The 21,204-nt window shown below is 44.3% G+C and overlaps 1 protein-coding gene across 3 annotated transcripts in view; it reads right to left on the bottom strand.

The window, feature by feature from the left end:
• Positions 1 to 21,204, bottom strand: part of KCNT1 (potassium sodium-activated channel subfamily T member 1) — a 226,893-nt gene that overhangs the window by 56,494 nt on the left and 149,195 nt on the right. For all 3 annotated transcript variants that reach the window (XM_060251558.1, XM_060251560.1, XM_060251559.1), the window contains exons 10-16: positions 19,710 to 19,804; positions 16,208 to 16,388; positions 8,241 to 8,405; positions 7,363 to 7,499; positions 5,638 to 5,701; positions 5,051 to 5,159; positions 1,603 to 1,711 (exon numbers count right to left, since the gene is read on the bottom strand). In XM_060251558.1, the coding sequence (XP_060107541.1) occupies positions 1,603 to 1,711; positions 5,051 to 5,159; positions 5,638 to 5,701; positions 7,363 to 7,499; positions 8,241 to 8,405; positions 16,208 to 16,388; positions 19,710 to 19,804 (860 nt within the window). The remainder of the gene's footprint in view (positions 1 to 1,602; positions 1,712 to 5,050; positions 5,160 to 5,637; positions 5,702 to 7,362; positions 7,500 to 8,240; positions 8,406 to 16,207; positions 16,389 to 19,709; positions 19,805 to 21,204) is intronic.

Here is a 21,204-nt window from a genome sequence, read left to right as displayed (position 1 = left end):
CAAACTCTGCTCCGCCGTCTCCACCTGCGTCAGGCCGCCGGCGCCTCGGACTCTAGTACATATCTGATCCGCTCAGCCAGAGCTATTCAGCCGTCACCGCCGCTCTCGCCCGGTCAGACCTCTCATGCGGCCCCTTCCGCCTCTCCGCTGCTGCACCGCGTCGCCAGCCGCTTCCGATCCGTCCTTCGCTTCTCCACTTCTCCACTTCTCCGCCGGACGGTACTTTCTATATTCTTCAATAGACTCTCTTTGATGTTTCGTTTGCGTTGGTAATTAGCAATTTAAACTTAGCTTAGGGCAGTTCGTCTGAGTTCAGTCGCCCCCTCCGCTCCTGTTCCGGAGGCCTGGTTGTTGCGCTACGCGTTAGAGAGCTCCAGGCGAGGGACAGGCTGGGGTAAAAGGGACGCCTCCGCGTTCCTCCTAAACCCCCGACCAGCTCCCCCAAGCTTCGATGCGTCTTTCAGACGCTTCTTAAGAGACCCCCTACGAAGAGGGGACCTCTCTGGAGCGCTCCAAATCACAGTGCACGCCGGAGCTCAGCAATGCCCTGTGTCTCACCACGCCATCTTTCCGGAAGTCACCAAACTTAGTTGGTCTTAAAGGTGTATTTGTCTACTGCTTTGTTCTATTGCTTCAGACCAACACGGCTGCCTACTGGTTCTCAGTCAGACCAAGATTCAGATCAGAATCTGCCGAACCAGGAGAACCAAAGGCTGTTGTGCGCGCGTGTGAATTATGTCCTATAGTGACAGACACCAGCATACAGAACCAAGAGCATTTTTCCAGTTGAGGTCCCAGCAGCTGGTCTAGAGAACAAGGAGGCTTTCTGAGATGAGCTGCCAAGAGCTAAGTAAAGGCCAGTAGATAAGATAGCAGCCAGACACATATGTTGGGTGGCATACCACCTACCTCCATTGGGCTCTCTGGGTAATTCGCCTTGGCTCCTCATTACTCAAGGGCCAGTGAGCCACATCTACCAAATGGGAAAATAAACCCCAATGCCATCACTCATGACAAGCAATGAAAATACTCCCCAAATGCATTTTATGGATCCCATGGGAGTGTATGAATCAAACGGGCAGATCGTGAATGCATGCTGCTGTGAATAAGGATGATGGCTTTTGCTGAAGCCTGCGTGTTTCAGAGCAGTGGCACATGCTCCAGAAATCACAGGTGCTTTTTCAATCCCAGCTGTCATGCTGGGAAATAACACAACCTCTTTTCATCTGCATTTTTATTATGAGCCCAGCAAACCGAAGAGGGATTGGTGTGTATAATTCAATGTGATATATTTTCAAGCGGGAGGCTTTAATGCTATTCAAAACCGTATTCTATACGTACAGCGGAACCATAGCTCACATAGTGGTCATTTTACAAAATCAGTTAACTACAGACGAGGAGACAGCCACTCAAGTATGGCTGCAGTGTCTTGAACACATTTTCTTTTTCAGGGCAGAGAGAATGAATATTAAAACCAGTCCCACCACGGTTAAAACATGCCTTCCTTCACTCTTTGCAGGATGTTCATTCTGTCTTTACCACTTACAGAGCAGGAGTTCTGTCTTTCCCCTGCTTGCTCTTATGGACAATTCATTTACTTACTGTCCCCTGGAGGTGTGAACTAGGAGGGTGATGAGAGTTGAGGTTGCAGGGCAGACACAATTCAGAGCCAACATGGCATATTTGCATTCCTCTTCACAAACCACATGATCTAAAATTTTAAAAAGAGCCTTACAGTTATTCCGGCAGCACAATACAGTATTTGGGGCCCACTACCGTGGAATTTCTATGCAATGAAAATTGTCTTGCATTCAGGTAAGTATGATAGTTTGTGAGTCAGCAAAGAGGTTTGCAATGCTCTGTTTGAGCAGCAGGTTAGATTCTCTGATCTGTTGGAACACCTATCTCTGACTCCCACAAACATTTGTCTTATAACAATCTTTAGGATACTTTACTCCTTCTATACCAAACCATTTTCATTCTTTAGAGTCCACTTGGAATTGTAGAGTTAAGACTTCAAAAAATATGGGTTTCTTAGTTGTTTACATATGGAATCATAAAGTTGGATGGGACCTCCAGGGTCATCTAGTCCAACCCCCTGCACAATGCAGGAAACTCAAAAATACCTCCCCCTAAATTCACAGGATCTTCATTAATGTCAGATAGCCTCTGCTTAAAAACTTCCAAGGAAGGAGAGCTCATCACCTCCCGAGGAAACCTGTTCCACTGAGGAACCACTCTAACTGTCAGGAAGTTCTTCCTAATGATGAGCTGGAAACTCTTTTGATTTAATTTCAACCCATTGGTTCTGGTCCTACCTTCTGAGGCCACAGAAAACAATTCCACACCATCCTCTAAATGACAGCTCCTTCAACCTTTCTTCATAGGATTTGGTTTCCATTTCAATTGTGCTTCTCCCTTGTGCAAATTGAATCTGTGTTTCTTTTATTTTATTGCCATTTTCTGTTTCTGCATACTGGATATTCCCATTAAATGTATGCATTTTCCAGCCTTATATGCTATAGGTAATAGCATCAAATCTACTGCACATCAAAAATCTACACCATGCATATGCTATACAAATGAATGTTCAAACTCAACAGTGGAGACTGGAAACCAGCAACAAAAATATACACGAAAAACGGAAGCCTCAATCATTCATACCCTCATTCACATACACCTAATTGTGACATTTCTCATGGGCTGTGAATTTGTCATACAGCATCACCGCCATCACAGCCTATACTTTTCCTCTGGTCTACATGAATACAGTGCATGGTATTTTCTTTTGACTCCTGTTCTAGTTTGCCATTTCCACAGTGTGGGGATTGGACCCAGCAAGGGGTCCAATCAGAGAGCCCACATGCAGGATACCCAGAAGCTGATACTTTACGTCCCAATTCCTGCTCAGCAGGAAGTGCCTGATTAGTTGTGGGAGGATAACAGCATCTTATTTTCATTCTCTAGCATCTAAGTTTTTTAAAAAATCCCTACCCAGGGAACAATGAAAACAGGGATAAAATAAAGAGAAAAACCGACAAAATGAAGTAGAAGTCGCCCTGGTCTGGATAGCCTAGGTAAGCCTAATCTTATCAGATCTCAGAAGCTAAACAGAGTTGACTCTGGCAAGTACTTGGATGGGAGACCTCCAAGGAATACCAGGGCCAGGATGCAGAGGCAGGCAATAGCAAGCCACCTTTCAGAAGATCCAAGCCTCACTAGGGGTTGCCAGAAATCAACCATGATTTTCAGGCATGCTTGCACAAAGAAATCACAAGCAAAGATGGACCACCAAGAAGGAAAGAAAAAAATTGAGGAGAGTGAAATTGCTGGTCTAGCTATCCTGAAAGTCCAAGTTTTGCTCTAGCTTCCTAGCAAGTTCACTTACAGTGAAACCCTAAATAGAGTTACAGTTTTCTCAGGCCATCAAGGTCAATGGGCTTAGCAGGGAACATCTCTGCCCAGGATAGCACTGCTCAGAGTTCAGCAACTTGAGAGATGTGTTAGTCTTTAAGGTGCTGTGGAATTCTATTCTCTCTTCCCTCCCAAATAAATTGAACCAATCAATTTTACAGACATATGGTAACTCAGGGGTGTCAAACATGTGGCCCGGGGGCTGAATCAGACTCCTGGAGGGCTCCTATCAGGCCCCCAAGCAACTGGCTGTCATCTGCTTCCTTCTCCCTCTCTCTTGCTTCCTTCTGGATTACAGCTTGCTTTGCAAGGCTTGCTCAATCACACAGGAGCTACAGAGCAAAGCCTCTATTTTCTCCATTGGCTGAGGCTCTTCCCTTGGGGAGGAAGGAAGGCTAGCTTGTGTTGACAAGCTTTTTCAATCCCACAGCAGAGCTACTGAGCCAGGCCCCTCTTCCTTCTAGAAAGCTTCTGAGTCAGGCTCCTCCCCCTCCTGGTCCCCTGGGGAAGGAAGGAAAGAGAGAGATTCCTTTGCCCATTTCCCTGGATCCCATGGGAGAGACACAAAGAAAGCATCTTTAAGACCAATGAGTGCTAATATTTTAAGCGTGCTTTATTTTAAGTTAAAAAAAAAAAAACCTTTAATTGCATTTGGCTATGTCCTTTATAAAGTTTATATCTCTGCTACCTGGCATTACATTTTATGACACACATGGCACGGCCCAAAAATTTCTCATTTATATCAGATTCAGCCCTCATACACAAATGAGTTTGACACCCCTAATTTAGAGCATGGCTTTTGGAGATGCAGATCTGTACATTCAAAAATCTCAAAACTTAAATGACAATATCCCCTCCTGTACCATCTCACCTGCAGTTAGCATATTGCAGCAGCTAGCAATTCATGCCAAAAATAAACTAAACCAGAAGTGTATTTATTCCTGATCAGGATTTTAAAAATGTATGTCAAACAAGCATGTTTCTTGTTGAGCATGATGCTCAGGAGCAGTGAAATCTGGATTTTTATTGGCTGAAATTAAAAAAAATATAACCCTATTTATGATTACAAAAATGCATAGGCCATTTGAGTGGCATACACATTAAGTAACTGACATTAAAACACCTTCTCCATCCTCTATCTTTCTCAAATACAAGAAAAATCTAGGCCAGGATCTAGTTTGCCATCTCCACAATGCAGGGATTGGACCCAGCAAGGGGTCCAGTTGGACAGCCCATAGGCAGGAAACCCATAAGATGATGCATTATGTCTGGGCCAGTGATGCTCTGTATTCTTGGTGCATGGGGGGGGCACAGTGGGAGGGCTTCTAGTGTCCTGGCCCCACTGATGGGACCTCTTGATGGCACCTGGGTTTTTTGGCCACTGTTTGACACAGAGTGTTGGACTGGATGGGCCATTGGCCTGATCCAACATGGCTTCTCTTATGTTCTTATGTCCCAATTCCTGCTCAGTAGGAACAGTTAGATTTTACAGTAAAATTATACAATATAGTTTCAGAATAAAGATTCTCAAATAAGACTCTGGAGTCTGGATTTTGTACATCGAATTTGAAAATATTCTTCCAGATAACACCATTTCAGTGTTTTGTTTTCTAAGGGAATAAAAAAAGAAACTTACCAGCAAATTTCACATGAAACTTATTCTCAGGCTTGAGGATCTGAACATAAAGAGGACAATTTGGAGCAAAGTCCTTTACTGCCCAGGCTCTCAGGATAGTCTGATGATCCTATAGAAAGGAAACAACGACACAAAACCTTGGACACTTGTTTGCTGCATCATGTAAGTGAAGTCAAAAGGGCAGGATTCGTACTTGAATTGAACCCTCTTCTCCCAGTACTTGAAATCTGCCCAAATGTTCAAGTTGCTACTAAATTTCATGTGCAATCCAAAGCGCAGGATTTGAAGCAGTCTGTGTGCAACAAGAAGGCACGTCTGCTGGCACAGAGACCTCCATGTGGTTCTTGTTAGCAAAGAACCAATCCTGGCTCCCCTTCACCTCATCGGAGCAACAAACGTTCCAAAAGAGCCCAAGAGAGATCACCTTCGTGCCTGCAAGTAGCACCTGTTAGGAAACAGCTGCCTCCCTCTCATAAGAGGATGCTTGGCCTAGATCTTGCTAACATCCTGTGGCACCTCCCAGTGTTTCTGCTTGGACCCAGCTCCCCTCCTCCCAGTGTTGATTTTGTTAGCCATCTCTGACTTACAGCAGCTGTGCGGTCCACTTCATTTCGGCTGCTCAGGATGAAACAGGCTTCTCCATTGTCCATCCTGAAAATATAATGGATCCTGTCAATCACAGCCAATAGGAGCTGAATGCTTGATTAAAGCACAAAGGAACAGGGCTATATGAGATGAGGAGGGGCAGGGGTAGACTCCTACAGGACAACAGATCCACTTATGCCAGAGCAGACCTCCAGAGACTCTGCACCCCCAAGATTCTTCAGCCACCTTGCAACTATCAGTCTTTCTTTTTTGTTGTCCTCTCTTCCATCACATATGTACTCTGGGAGCCAGCTTGGTGTACTGGTTAAGAGCTGTGAACTTTAATCGGGAGAACCGAGTTTGATTCCCCACTCCTCCTCCACATGAAGCCTACTGGGTGACCTTGGGTCAGTCACAGTTCATTCAGAACTCTCCCAAGCCCAACCTAACTCACAGGGTGTCTGTTGTGGAGAGAAGGGAAGGTAATTGTAAGCCACTCTGAGACTCTTTGGGGTAGTGAAAAGTGAGATATAAAAACCAACTCTTTTCCCCTCCCATCAGTTGGTTGGGATATCCTTCCCCAAGCTACAATGTTCCCTCTGAGCTGAGTTAGTGTGAGCTTACAGTTGTTTAGCCTCTGGCTCACACATTTTTGTCTTAGCTCAGGAAAAATGACCCCAGAGCAAACTTACATATGCAGTAGCTCACAACTTTAATGCCAGTAGTTCATGAAGTAGAATTTTTGTTCACAAGACTCCACAGCTTAGAGGGAGTATTGCCAAGCTGTGAGGAATATTTGAGCAGAGCTCCTAGCAACCATCGCCCCACTGAAAAAGCTTCCACAGACACACTTTTTTCATAGGCCTTGACCTCAGTCCTCTTAAACCAAACTCATTCACATCAGGCAGAGAATACATTCTCACAACAGTAATGCACTTCAAATTTATATATAATGCTTCAGAATACTTAATGCCCTACACGCACATTATCTGGCTACCATCGTCATAACATCCCTGTAGGGTAGGTCAGCATCATTATATCTCCATAATGCAGATGGGGCTGGGCCGGGTCTGACTTATCTAAGACCACTTTGTGAATTTATTTTTATCTGACCCTTCCCCCAGGAGACAAAGGGGCACCAGTGACTCTCTATCCTTATAACGGCAATTGTGAGGAGAGTGAATGAAAGAATTCAAGATCACCCAGTAGTTTTAGGGATGAAAGCAGATTTGAATCCAGGTTTCCCCTCACACATGAGACATTCTCACACATGAAGCAGCCTTATACTGAATCAGACCCTTCGTCCATCACAGTCAGTATTGTCTACTCAAGCTGTAAGCAGTTCTCCAGTGTCTCAGTTGGAGGTCTTTTACCTCACCTCCCTCCCTCATCCTTTTAACTGGAGATGCTGGGGACTGAACCTGGTACCTTCCACATGGAAAGCAGAGGCTCATACACTATGCCACTCTTTATCATATCCTGATGCACTGCCAAATCAACACTAACTATTCAGCATTCCTGCTTCTTTCTTGGGAGGGGTGAGATTCATATCAAGGATTTCCTGGATTATAGCTCAGTCTCTTAAGGCTATACCAGTTATCCCCCCCACCCCAGCAACATCCCCCCTCAAATAGGAAAGAAACTGTGTATAGAATACAGAAACTCTGAAAACTTATGGGACAATTTCAGGATGTTTCTTATCAGTTTGGTTCCCTTTTCCCACTCACTTTGCCCTCATGAGATCCTGATCTTTCAGTGCTGATCCTTGGAGATAGATCACCCGCTGTGACCATAGCGGGATCTGAAGGACTCGCCGCACTTGTATATCCATCTCTGTTGGACAAAGGATCACCACGTAGTAATCCTGCAAGAGAAACCCTGACATGAAATAACAAACCATCATATGTATTTATTTACACGAATCTTGATAGGGTGTTTTCAGCATTACATTTTATGTTTTTAAAAAATGAAGAAGGAAAACATGAAATCAGATTCTTCTTAAAAAATCAACCCCTGCTTTTAGCCTGATAACAAAAATGCATAGATATAATGTAAGCCCCCCCCATGCTTATTTGAATATATGTATTTCCTGGTTTTAAAAAAGAACATGCTCCAAAAAGTGAGAAGGAGTAGCAGTAGTTGGTTTTTATACTCCACCTTTCACTACCCAAAGGAGTCTCAAAGTGGCTTATGATCGCCTTCCCTTCCTCTCCCCACAACAGACACCCTATGAGGGAGGGAGGGAGGGAGGGAGGTGAGAACTATGACTGACCCAACATCATCCTGCTGGCTGCATGTGGAGGAGTGGGGAATCAGACCCGGTTCTCCAGATTAGAGTCCACCACTCTTAACCACTCCACCACACTGGCTCTTTTGTTTATGCTGTAAGAATTGTTTTCATTGTATTTTGATCGGTTTTAATGCAATGCAGGAACAATGCACCCAATATTAAAGTGAAAACATTTGAAATCATTCCAATCAGGGATTTTATCGTCCTATCTCATCTCAGCCCCAGACCACATTTTTTTATCAGGCAGGTTTCTAAGAATCACTTCTGAGAAAAATAACCCCCATTCGTTTCTCATTCTATAAATCCATCCATCACCTGCAATCTAGGATGAGCGTAAAATTCATTGAGGAAATCCATGAGCAGGTCAATCTTCAATGAGCTGACGCAAAGGACAACGTGTTTTTCTGTCTGCGCTCGGTGGCGACTGTAGTTCCCGCCTGACTTTTGCCGTTCCATCCACAAGTACACAAGTTCCTCAAACTGCAGGCAAAAGAGCAGATAGGGTTTTTAATTTTTTTTTTTTTACCCAGGTTGGAAAAAAATTGACTTTGACAATTCAGAGTGCAGGTCCTCCCAAGCCATTTCATTCATGCAGGTCTTTTTTGAAGCAGGAACTCCTTTGCATATTAGGCCACACACCCCTAATGTAGCCAATCCTCCTGGAGCTTACAGTAGGCCTTGTACTAAGAGCCCTGTAAACTCTTGGAGGATTGGCTACATTAGGGGTGTGTGATGTAATATGCAAAGGAGTTCCTGCTACAAAAAAAGCCCTGCATCCATGTGATACATACATTCCCTCCCCACCTGCCTTCCACTGTAGAGCTCCAGTTGATATACAACTTGCCCCGGCCAGACTTACATCTGCTTAACTTCAGCAAGGTTGCTGCATCACTTGTCTTTCTGAGAATATTTTGGTTTGACTGAATGTGTTTGTTTCTTATGCTGTTTTCCCACTGACCTTACCCCGGAGCGACGTCCCTGTTCACCGCGCAGCGTCTGCGCGGATTTCCCACCAATTGCTGCGCATAACCAGGATGAGCCGCGGCTTTTGCATCGCAGATGTTAACTGGTTTTTAGCAGTTTACATCTGCGACGCAAAAGCCGTGGCACTTCCTGGTTCTGCGCAGCAGTTGGTGGGAAATCCACACAGATGCTGCGCAGTGAAGAGGGATGTCGCTCCGGGGTAAGGTCAGTGGGAAAACGGCCTTAGAGAATATGAGCCAAGCCTCTTCTAGTTCCAGCATGTCAGCTTATCCATGAAATTCCTGGGTGGCCTTAGGCAACACCATCATCTCTCAAATCTCAGTGGGTCATAATGCTTGTTGAAATAATTTATTTAAGTCATTATAACAAGATATTGGCCTGCTTCACACAGCTGCTTAACATATTACTGAGAATAATTTTAAAATGGTTTCCCCTCTTTGTACTCAAACCAACTATATCTATGACCCATTTATATAAACATCTAATGCATCTGGTCAAGTGATTTTATCCACCCCATGAAAGCTGAGACCACAATAAATGCTGTTGGTTTTTCCCTGAGATAAGGCGAATTACTTGGAACATTTTTGGAAAGAAAATATCACCGGCATTAATATTGAAGAATTATAATTTATTCATCTGAACATTTCAATATCATTTCGAAGACTCAAATATAAGTTCACTCAGATTCTATTAAACACTTGCAACTACAGAATCTGTTAAAAAAAAAAATCATGGTATGGTAAATTCATTGCTGATTCTTTTATAATGTTCCTGCATGGGGGTTCAGCTTCAGATGGGATCAGGGCTGGCCTTGCCACTGGGCAAAACAGGCAATTGCCTAAAGTGCTGGCCTTCTGGGGGTGCCAAATTGGGCACCCCCCTTGCAACTTTGTTGTTATCAGTGCAGGAGGGGGTGCCAGAAGTGAGCCTTGCCTATGGTGCCAGACAGTCCAGGGCCGGCCCTACACGGGATAAGAAATATCATATCACCCCTGTGCTTCTAGTTTCTTAACAGGATTTGTGAGTACGTGAGAGACTCAACTGCAGACATTGGGGCTCAGTTTCTGCTCAGTCATGAAACTCACTGGGTGATGCCATCTCCCTTTCTCTCAGCCTAACCTACCTCAAAGAATTGTTGTGAGGATAAAGAAGGGTGGGAAGAACATGTCCGTCAGCCTGAGTTCTTAGGATGGAGTGAGATTAAACACATCTCTCTCACCAGAACGGAATCCAAACGACAGCAAAAGGCTACTGCATAGGGTGGATTTGTACCAAGTACACCAGAAATTAAGCTTGGAACCGGTTTTCTGAGCATGTGCAGACTGCTTTTTCCTTAGCATCGAGTAACCATAACCTAACCCCACAGATTTCATATTAAAAAGAGCATGCAAAGATTTCCTCACCATATAGCATGGCTTCCAGGTCTAACACAAACACACAAACATTTCTTTTCCTTTTAGAAATGAAACCATTGGAGAGATCTGGCCAAGACAGACAGCCCACCAGAGAATTGGGAGGAAGAATGGAAGCGGACAGCTGCTCTGTTTTGTCAGTAGCTCAGGGCATCCAACAGACACAGTTCAACAATTCTGCACAGCTTCTCAGCCAAGTGGAAAAACTGGCACGTCCCCAGATGACTGGTTTGAGAACTCTCACCTGCTCCAGTCAACTGAGCAGCCAAAGATATTGTGAACCGGGCAGCTCATAATCCATAACAATGAGCCCTGTGACTTATTCACTTTGAGTTGTTTATGACTAAGGTCTCTTGTTTCTTTCAGCTTTGGTCTCAGCACCATTATTTTGCTGAGTATCACACAACACTGCCATGCTATTGGCGATTTAAGGGGCTGAACAAGCACAGAACTTGACAAATTAAGCAAAAACACTTTGCCATCTAGTTCAGCTTCCTTCCAAAGAAACTAATCCGGTCATGCAAAATGCTTGCCTCTGCTCAGCTCTTGCAATGGCATTAGCCTGGTAGGTCTCAATCTCATGCCTTACAATACCTCAGCCACTCTGAAAATCAATTTTAAAACAACAGCCTGAATCCAGGGCAGGAGATATTTGAGATACAGGATTCTGTGAGCCTTACAAGAAAAGAGTTCAAGAGCAATGGAGAAGCCAAATTGTCTCTCTTTTGGGGTTTTCAAAGACATGCAGTCTCATCACCCAATAGCTGGAATACTAGATCAAAGCAGAGCATTATGGAATGCAGATCAATGCCTTTGTAAAATTGCTGATGCTTTGCCATGCAGTTTTTCAGCACTTTTGCCAGATAAATGACCCGCAACTTAGCTCATGTCCCTTGCAATTCAAATTGTGTTGTGCAAAATCTTTTGGTTCACTTGAGGAATACTGGTTGCCCTTAGTTCTGCCAGTATGTCTTGAGCCCATTTGTAGTCATTACATTTGTGGAGCTCCTACCTCACATACCAGGAGATCATACTACCAGTGATCCTCCTGATTCTCCTGAAGTGGCTCAGCTGCAGTAGAAGGTGTTTGGATCTAGAATAGAGCTGCTGGTAAGGTGAGTGAGATTTGATTTGCTTTTCTAAAACTGCTGGGGAGCATTACCTAGGGTTGCTGTGGGAGGTAACTGTGTGAGTGCTTGGTGCCTGCTGGAGAGGGGTTTCTGATTGCTTTTGTGTGTCTTTTGTGTAGCTGTTGCTGAGTGAGGAGAGCTTGTTTGCCTGGGGGTAATTGCTGGCCCCACCCTCTGCTGTTGCTCTGGCTGTGGAGTCAGAGGTGGGTGGGGGCTTGAGCCTTTAATTTGCAAGGCTCATCCTTGCCTGAGGCGTGAGCCAAAAGGCAAGAGCCAAAGGGCTCTTGGCCTGGGGGTCTAGACTGTGGGTTCTGTGGAAAGGTGGGTAGTTACCCACAATTAGTTTCTAGTGGGATTTAAAGAGAAGTGAAGATAAAAAAAAATTTGAAATGGATTGCAGCAGTATGGTTGGTGAGGGAGCAGAGGCAGTGACGTGTAAAGACTGTGGGATGTTTGTATTTCTATCTGAGAGTAGCACGAATTACACTTGCAGCAAGTGTAAGTAAGTGGCCCTGCTGGAAGAGAAGATACAGGGACTGGAGGCACGATTGTCCACACTGCAGTATATAAAGGAAGGTGAGGATTTTCTTGACAAAATGCATGAGATGCTCTTGAAAGGACAAGAGGAGGGAGAGGAAATGGTATCTCAGCAATTAGAAGAGAACCCAACACAGGACGAGGTTTCCTGGAAAAATGTAACCCAAAGGAGAAAGAAAATCAGGAGATGTTCTGAGCCCCTGCTGCTCAGCAATAGGTTCCAGGAACTCCTCACAGTAATTGATTCTGAACCACTGGAACAAGGGCTACTTCCCCAGCCTCCACAAAGCTTGAAGAAAGTTTCTCAGGATCCTGTGACTAAGAAGCCCGGAGCTTCTGCTCCTCAATATAGGAAGAGGAAGGTGGTGGTGATTGGAGACTCCTTGCTCAGAGAGGTGGAACCCAAAGTATGCCAACCGGACTTGTCATCCCGAGAGGTCTGCTGTCTGCCGGGTGCACGCATCCAGCACATGACAGAAAAGATTGGAAGACTTATCAAGCCCACGGATTACTATCCACGTGGGAACGAATGATACTGCCCATCATAGCCTTGAACGTATTAGAAAAGACTATGTGGCTCTGGGTCAGAAGGTGAAGGAGCTGGGTGCACAGGCTGTGTTCTCATCAGTGCTTCCTGTTGAAGGTCGTGACTTAGGATGAGAAAGAAGAATACTTCAAATAAATGACTGGCTATGTCGATGGTGTTGTCAGGAAAGATTCGGATTTCTGGACCACGGCTTACGCTTTTGAGATGGTGGTCTTATATCAGGAGATGGTTTGCACCTTAAGGCAGTAGGGAAAAGGGTGTTTGCTAACCTAATAAGGAGGGCTTTAAACTAAATTGTATAGGGGAGTGAGACAATAATTCAAAGTCTCGTATGATGCCAGAAACTAGGGATAAGAACATTAAAGATTTGCAAAGAGTGGCGCATATGCTAGGTAATGTTAACTTGCAGGCTTGTATGGAAACTAAACCCTCAGGATACATAAAACGTGGATTCCGATGTCTCTACACTAATGCACAGAGTATGGGAAACAAACAGGAGAAACTGGAAGTCCTAATAAAGGAAGGAGACTATGACATTAGGCCTTACTGAAACTTGGTGGGATGACACTCACAACTGGAATATTAGGATTCAGGGGTACAACGTATTTAAAAGGGACAGGCAAATGAGAAAGGGCGGAGGCATAGCAGTATATGTGAAGAAGGTATATACTTGTGAGGAAATATGTGAATCTGAGCATGGCAGCTCAGTTGAGAGTCTCTGAGTAAAAATATAAGGAGTAAGAAATAACAGTGATATTATTGTGGGGGTCTGCTATAGACCACCAAGTCAGGCAGAGGACTTTGATGAGATATTTCTACAGCAGATTGCAAAATTCTCCAAGAGAAGGGATACCGTGCTCATGGGAGATTTCCGTTACCTGGACATCTGTTGGAAGTCCAACTCTGCTAAAAATGAAAAGTCAAATAGATTCCTGACTTGTCTTGCTGACAACTTCCTTTTCCAGAAAGTGAAGAAGGAAACAAGGGGATCTGCTATCTTGGATTTGATTCTCACTAACAAGGAAGAATTGATTGAAGTGGAAATAGTGGGCACCCTGGGCAGTAGTGACCATGTGATTTTGGAATTTACAGTCTTAGGGAAGTTGGACTTCAGAAAGGCAAACTTTGATAAACTTAGAACTATGCTGGGTAAAATCCCATGGTCAGAAATACTTAGGAGGAAGGGGGTTCAGGAGGGGTGGGAGTTTCTTAAAAGCAAAATACTGAAAGCGCAATCACAGACGATTTCTGTGAGAAGAAAAAATGGAAAAAGCCTAAAGAAGGTGAAGTGGCTCCATAAACAGCTCTCTAAAGACTTGAGAAATAAAAAGACTCCTTTAGGAATTGGAAGGAGGGCCTTATAACCAAGGATGAATATAAACAAATCACCAGTGCTTGTAGATAAAAAGTTAGGAAAGCTAAAGCTCAGTATGAGCTTAGGCTGGCCAAAGATGCTAAAAACAACCAAAAAGGGTTCTTTTCTTATGTTCAGATTAAGAAAAAGAGCAAGGACATGGTAGGCCCATTGCGAGGGCAAGAAAATGAAATTGTAATGGGTAATGAAGAGAGGGCGGAACTGCTCAATTCCTACTTTTCCTCAGTCTTCTCTTCTGAGGGAAATGGTGCTCAACATGGCAAAACCCGAACATATAAGAAGGGTATGAAGTTCCAACCTAGGATTAGCATAGGGGTAGTACATAAACACCTCGCTTCTTTAAATGAAACTAAGTTCTCAGGGCCAGATGAATTGCATCCAAGGGTTCTAAAAGAGATCGCAGATGTAATTTCTGAGCCTCTGGATATTATTTTTGAGAATTCTTGGAGAACAGGAGAGGTGCCGGAAGACTGGAGGCGGGCAAATGTTGTCCCCATCTTCAAGAAGGGGAAAAAAAGACGATCCGGGTACCTACTGACCCGTCAGCTTGACGTCTATATCTGGAAAAGTTTTAGAACAAATCATCAGTTGGTCTTGGAACATTTAGAAAGAATGGATGTGATTACTAAGAGCCAGCATGGTTTTCTCAAGAACAAGTCATGTCAGACTAACCTGATCTCTTTTTTGAGAAAGTGACCACCTTGCTGGATCAGGGGAATGCTCTAGACATCATTTATCTTGATTTCAGTAAGGCTTTTGATAAGGTTCCCCATACTATCCTTGTTGACAAGTTGGTAAAATGTGGTTTGCATCCTGTTACTGCTAGATGGATCTGTAACTGGTTGACAGATTGCGCCCAACGAGTGCTTGTGAATGGTTCCTCATCCTCTTGGAGAGGAGTGACAAGTGGAGTGCCTCAAGGATCTGCCCTGGGACCTGTTTTGTTCAACATCTTTATCAATGATTTGGATGAAGGAATAGAGGGAATGCTTATTAAATTTGCAGATGATACTAAATTGGGAGGGGTTGCAAACACAGAAGAAGACAGAAACAGGATACAGCAGGGGTGGCCAACGGTAGCTCTGCAGATGTTTTTTGTCTACAACTCCCATCAGCCCCAGCCATCAGCCATGCTGGCTGGGGCTGATGGAAGTTGTAGGCAAACAACATCTGGAGAGCTATCGTTGGCCACCCCTGGGATACAGGATGACCTTGACAGGCTGGAAAACTGGGCTAAAATCAATAAAATGGATTTTAACAGGGATAAATGTAAAGTTCTGCATTTAGGTAGGAAAAATCCAATGCATGGTTATAGGATGGGAGAGACTTGTCTTAGCAGTAGTATGTGCGAAAAGGATCTAGGGGTCTTAGTGGATCATATGCTGAACATGAGTCAACAGTGTGATGCGGTGGCTAAAAAGGCAAATGCAATTTGGGGCTGTATTAACAGAAGTATAGTGTGCAGATCACGTGAAGTGATGGTATCGCTTTGCTCTGCTCTGGTAAGACCTCACCTGGAGTATTGTCTTCAGTTTTGGGCACCACATTTTAAGAAGGATATAGACAAGCTGGAACGGGTCCAGAAGAGGGCGACGAAGATGGTGAGGGGTCTGGAGACCATGTCCTATGAGGAAAGGTTGAAGGAGCTGGGGATGTTTAGCCTTGAGAGGAGGCAGTTGAGAGGTGATATGATCACCATCTTCAAGTACTTGAAGGGCTGTCATATAGAGGATGGTGTGGAATTGTTTTCTGTGGCCCCCGAAGGTAGGACTAGAACAATGGGATGAAATTAAATCAAAAGAGTTTCCGGCTCAACATTAGGAAGAACTTCCTGACCATTAGAGCAGTTCCTCAGTGAAACAGGCTTCCTCGGGAGGTGGTGGGCTCTCCTTCCTTGGAGGTTTTTAAACAGAGGCTAGATGGCCATCTGACAGCAATGAAGATCCTGTGAATTTTGGGGGAGGTGTTTATGAGTTTCCTGCATTGTGCAGGGAGTTGGACTAGATGACCCTAGAGGTCCCTTCCAATTCTATGATTCTTGCAGTTGCCATTTTGTGCGACTAGGGGGATGCTCATATTTCCCTAATTCATACCAGTAGTAAATTTGGGTTTCTGACTGTGCATGCTGAAAATGGAAAATACATGCATTGCCTGGTTTGCACAGAATGATGACTGGTGTGTATTGAGAGGATCCTATATAATGTACTCTCCTGCAAGGTAGGAGTACCAAAATACTTCCAAGTACCAGAAACATAACAAGTTAAACAGGACTTTGGCCATGGCTCATCCAGCCTTACCTGAAGTGGTAACACAACCAGGGCCACACAGATCATGATCACAACTAGCAGCTGAGAGGGCCAGATCTTGGGGGTGACGTCCCCATAGCCCACCGTGGAGAAGGTGACAATGCAGAAATAAAAAGACTTGAAGAGAGAGAGGTTCTCACCAGCCCTTTCCAAGTGCTGGATCCCACAGGTCCTGAGCAAAAAGGAGGAACAGACAAGAAACACATTGGCATGCAAAACTCTAGGATTCTACCCTTTAATATAGATTTGAGATCCAGTAAAGTCTCCAGCTGAAAACAGCTGTGAAATTTGGTAAGAATTCCAGCTTTCTTTTTTTTTTCTTTTTGCTGTAGTTGATAAATATACTGAGGTAGCTAGCAACAAGCAGGCGTTGTAATAACTACAACTGACACAGAATTATTTACAAATTCAGAATCTGAAACCAAAATTTCAACTTCCTTTTGTTGAAGATTTGCATCTAAACTCCTAAAATGTTTGTTTTCCTGATTATTTAAAGATGATTCCATTCATATGAAAACAAGTATGTCAGAGAGAAGACCTGTGAGGAAAGCCTGAAGGAGCCTGGAGAGGAGACAATTGAGAGGTGATAACAATAACCATCTTCAAGCACTTGAAGGGCTGTAATCTAGAGGATGGTATGGAGTTGTTTTCTGTTGCCCCGGAAGGTTGGACCAGAACCAACAGGTTGGAATTAAATCAAAAGAGTTTAGGCTAAATATTATCAAGAATTTCCTAACAGTTAGAGTGGTTCCTCAGTGGGGCAGTGGGCTCTCCTTCCTTGGGCTTTTTTAAACAGAGGCTAGATGGCCATTGGACAGCAATGCTGATTCTATGAACTTACGCAGATCATAAGAGGGAGGGCAGGAAGGGTTGCATCAGTGCTTAGTTCTCGTGGCCCTTTCTTCTGCACTCAGGGAAATGCTGATCACCACTTAAGGGGCAGGAAGAAGTCATTTTTCTCCAGGCCAGTTTTGCCAGAGTTCCTGGAGATTTTTTTTGCCATATTCTGGGCATGAAGCAGGTGTTACTGAAGGTGTGTGTGGGAGAGGTATTTGTGAATTTCCTGCATTGTGCAGGGGGTTGGACTAGATGACCCTGGAGATCCCTTCCAACTCTACAATTCTATGATTCTAACTTACATATACAGTAGGCTTGGGGGAAAATAATCCACAGGGATAGGTAAATAGATGCCGGTTTGCAAGACGTGATTCTTTGACTCTTTCCAACTCTGTGATCAACAAGGTTAATTCTACATTTGGTCCTACTAAATGGCCCTCAGATGCTTTTAGGCTTTTGGGTAGGTAGGCAGCCAAGGCTGCAGCCCAATGTATTGATGTAATTCAAGAGCAATGGCTCTGAAAGCGCAAAGTTTCTCATTTCCGCATGACTCATAGGAGGAGGCACTGTTTTCAGAAACATCTCGGCTAATAGAAATATCACCTGAGTGGAGGAGAAATTGAATTCAAGTGGGCCTGGGAGGAACAAACACGGAATCAGGGTCAAAGCCGGAGGCATGGGCGTCATACAAAACAAGAACAGCCATTAACATCAGCAATGGAAAGCTGAAAATTTGCTTTACATTTTAGTCTAAAGTTGGAAGAGGAGGAGGAAGCGAAGGGAGCTTTCAAGGTGATGGCCGACAGAAGATGGAACTCAACTGCCTGCTGTGTTTGATGGATGCTGAAAAAAGTGTGATGTAAAAATACAGGAAGGAAAGTTTACATTAGACATTCTGAAAGTTGCCAGGCCCCTGCTAGAGAAGGGATATTCCCCTGTCTTGGCTATTCCAATGCAGCTAGAAGATTTCTGTTCCAGGCTTGGCGCAGTGAAGACTGCTAGGAGATCACTAGATCCCACTATGTTCTCAGTGAAGCTACTGGGAAACATCACATAGTCTACAAGTCTGGCTGATTTCTAATGGACACATTTTAATTCAGATATATTATTCAGATATCCAGCTGACATCCTCACACTTAATCCGTTGTTAGCAGATTTTATAGGGTTGCCAGTCCCCAGGTGGGAGCAGGGGATCCTCTGATTTTGTGGGCTCTTGCCCACTGCCAGCCAGCTGGCCAGTGGGGGAAAGCCCCACCCCCAACAGCCACAACCCTGTGCAATGTCCCCAGCATGATGATATCATGTGGAAGTGATATCATCATGCTGGGGACGTTCTGTGGTGACGCTCTGGTTTTGGAGCAAGACTCTATGGCTTGAGCCAAGATTGCCCCAAAACCAGAGCATTGGCATGTGACATCCCCAGTGTGATGATGTCACTTTTGTGTGATGTCATCATGTCAGGGATGTTGCATGCATTGATGTCACCCTCCCTTCCACCTCCCACTGGTGCAAGGTGGGGGCCTGGCAGCCCTATAGATGAATTATAAGCTCAAATCATAATTTAAATGTCAAGAGGCCTCCTATCACTAGAAATGATCTCTGTTTAAAAATGCTGAGTTTTCAAGCAAATAAATTTGATTAGGATCATGCTGTATCTGCATCTTTTGAACACTTTCACAGCAAAGATTCAGGTTTTCACGGCTGGCATCATCATTAGGGTTTGTAGAATCTTTCGGGCTCAAGTGCCGTGTTCTACTGGAGAAAGTTTTTCTTCCAGACGTTTCGTTCTCAGCTGCGGAGAACATCCTCAGTGGCATTGCAGCCGGAGCAGGCGCTCTGACCTTCTTGGCTGCTGTGCATTGAGTGAGGCCAGGGCTGCTGGAGAGCTGCTAGCTGAGAACGAAACGTCTGGAAGAAAAACTTTCTCCAGTAGAACACGGCACTTGAGCCCGAAAGATTCTACAAACCCTAATGACTTTCACAGCACTTATGAACCACTGTGGTTAAATCCATCTAAGAAACAGCATTTTATAAAATCTTCCCAGGACCATGCTATTTCCTTAATGTAGGAGAGCACTTGGGTGTGCACCTAGACAACCAGCATGTCAAGAAAAAGAGTTCTATAGCTTACCTTTTCCTTGATATATTAGTTTTTTTTATACTTGGGGATATATTTTTGGTTCTGGTTGCAAGGGACATCTATACAAAGAACACCTGCATTTCAAAGTGGTACAAAATGACCATAACATCAGTTTTTCCTGCCCATGTAGGTCAGCTCTCTGGTGCAGCATATTCTATATTGCAGTCTAGCAGGAATATAGATTTAGAAATATATTTAATGCTGGTATTTTATCAGCAGCTGTGCTTCTCCAGAAAAGAAGTTGTTTATCTATCATCTGCCTAGTTATTGCAGCTTGCATTCTTTTGCAGTGGTGGGCATAGGAATGCCAGCAAGTAGGCATGAGGGAATCATTAAAAGGTGGCATCTGGATTTGAACTCCTGGATTATGATCCATGGTGGGGGAGGAGGGGCTCTCTTCCTGAGCTTGCCATGATAGAAAACGCTGGAAGCTCTTCATGAAGGCATCCCGTTTAATCCATGCATGCAACACCAGTGCGTAAAATAAATACAAATACCAGTCCAATGCGAGCTTACCCAGTGAAAACAAGACACAGCAGGGTGCAGATCAAAATCAACACCTGATTGAACATGGCTGACTGTGTTCTTTGGATGGCTCGGTGAAGGTCGTTCTAGAAAGAAAGAAACTCCATTGGTAGCTGCACCAGAGTCTGGTGTCTGCTGTCCCATGTCAGAGTGTCACTCACACAGACCTTAAAGACAGAATTTACAACAAGCATGGCGGACTAGGGGCCATGCCAGCTCTGAGGCCTAGTTTGGGGTGTCCTTCAAAACTGCCTGGACCCACTCAATTCTAGTCATTTCCTGCCCCCTTCTCCCACATCAATCCTGCATTCCTGTCTGCCCAAAAAGAACAAATAAAGAACACTGGAAAATTCTCTTTCTAATGGATGATAGGCAGGGGTGGAATTCTAGCAGAAGCTCCTTTGCATATTAGGCCACACACCCCCTGATGTAGCCAATCTTCCAAGAGCTTACAAAAAAGAGCCTTGTCAGCTCTTGGAGGATTGGCTACATCAGGGGTGTGTGGCCTAATATGCAAAGGAGCTCCTGCTAGAATTCCACCCCTGATGATGAGAATGATCTTTATGATGCTGTCATTTTGTCCAGAACTAGAGTTGCTCTGTGAAGGGCCTTGTGAATCTTCTCCAATTATTGCCTGAGAAAAAGCTTGGTGATAAATCCAATTTCCACCTTCACCAAAAATAGTCAGTTAATGGGCTCAATATCAAGCACATTTAAGTCCTTCTTATTTTGGGGGATTCTGTTTTCAGCAGACTTATCTTGGAATCCCCAGTTTAGAAAGGTGCTTTAAAAAGCAAAATCCTGTGCTGATGCTACAATTGCGGGGGTGGGGTGGGGGTAATAAGCATGGGGAGTACATCCCTGGAGCCAGGCTAGCATTTAAATCAAAAGTGGCTCCCCTTATTCTTTATGGCTCAGCTATTTAGAGCTAAGCTATCTCAGGTAAGATCAATCAGCCTCTTGCTCAATTTTTAAGAAAACTGCTGATTGTACCTTGCTGTGCCTCAAATGATGTGCAATGGATAGAATCTGGTGAAATATCTCTAAAAGCAAGAACATGGCTTTATGCCTTCCTTCTGAGATTAAAAGTGGTTTTTCCCCCTGAGGATGGCTTGTAATGGGACACTTACAGATCAGGCTTGAGGAAAGCTATCGATGAGAAACTGGCTCTAGTCAGTATAGAGAGCCAGTTTGGTGTAGTGGTGTGCAGACTCTTAATCTGGGAGAACCGGGTTTGATTCCCCACTCCTCCACTTGCACCTGCTGGAATGGCTTTGGGTCAGCCATAGCTCTCATAGGAGTTATCCTTGAAAGGGCAGCTGCTGTAAGACCTCTTTCAGTCCCACCTACCTCACAGGGTGTCTGTTGTGGCGGGGGTGGAGGGGAAGGGAAAAAGAGATTGTGACAGTGTAATGTACCAGACTTGGAGACGAGCGTAGGGCAACATAGTTTATTGCAGGTACAAAACAAGATGGAAAAGAGAGAG

The sequence above is a fragment of the Heteronotia binoei genome, chromosome 12 (genome assembly GCF_032191835.1).
Source record: "Heteronotia binoei isolate CCM8104 ecotype False Entrance Well chromosome 12, APGP_CSIRO_Hbin_v1, whole genome shotgun sequence".
NCBI classification, from domain to species: Eukaryota; Metazoa; Chordata; class Lepidosauria; order Squamata; family Gekkonidae; genus Heteronotia; species Heteronotia binoei.
This window is presented reverse-complemented; position numbering and strand designations above follow the sequence as displayed.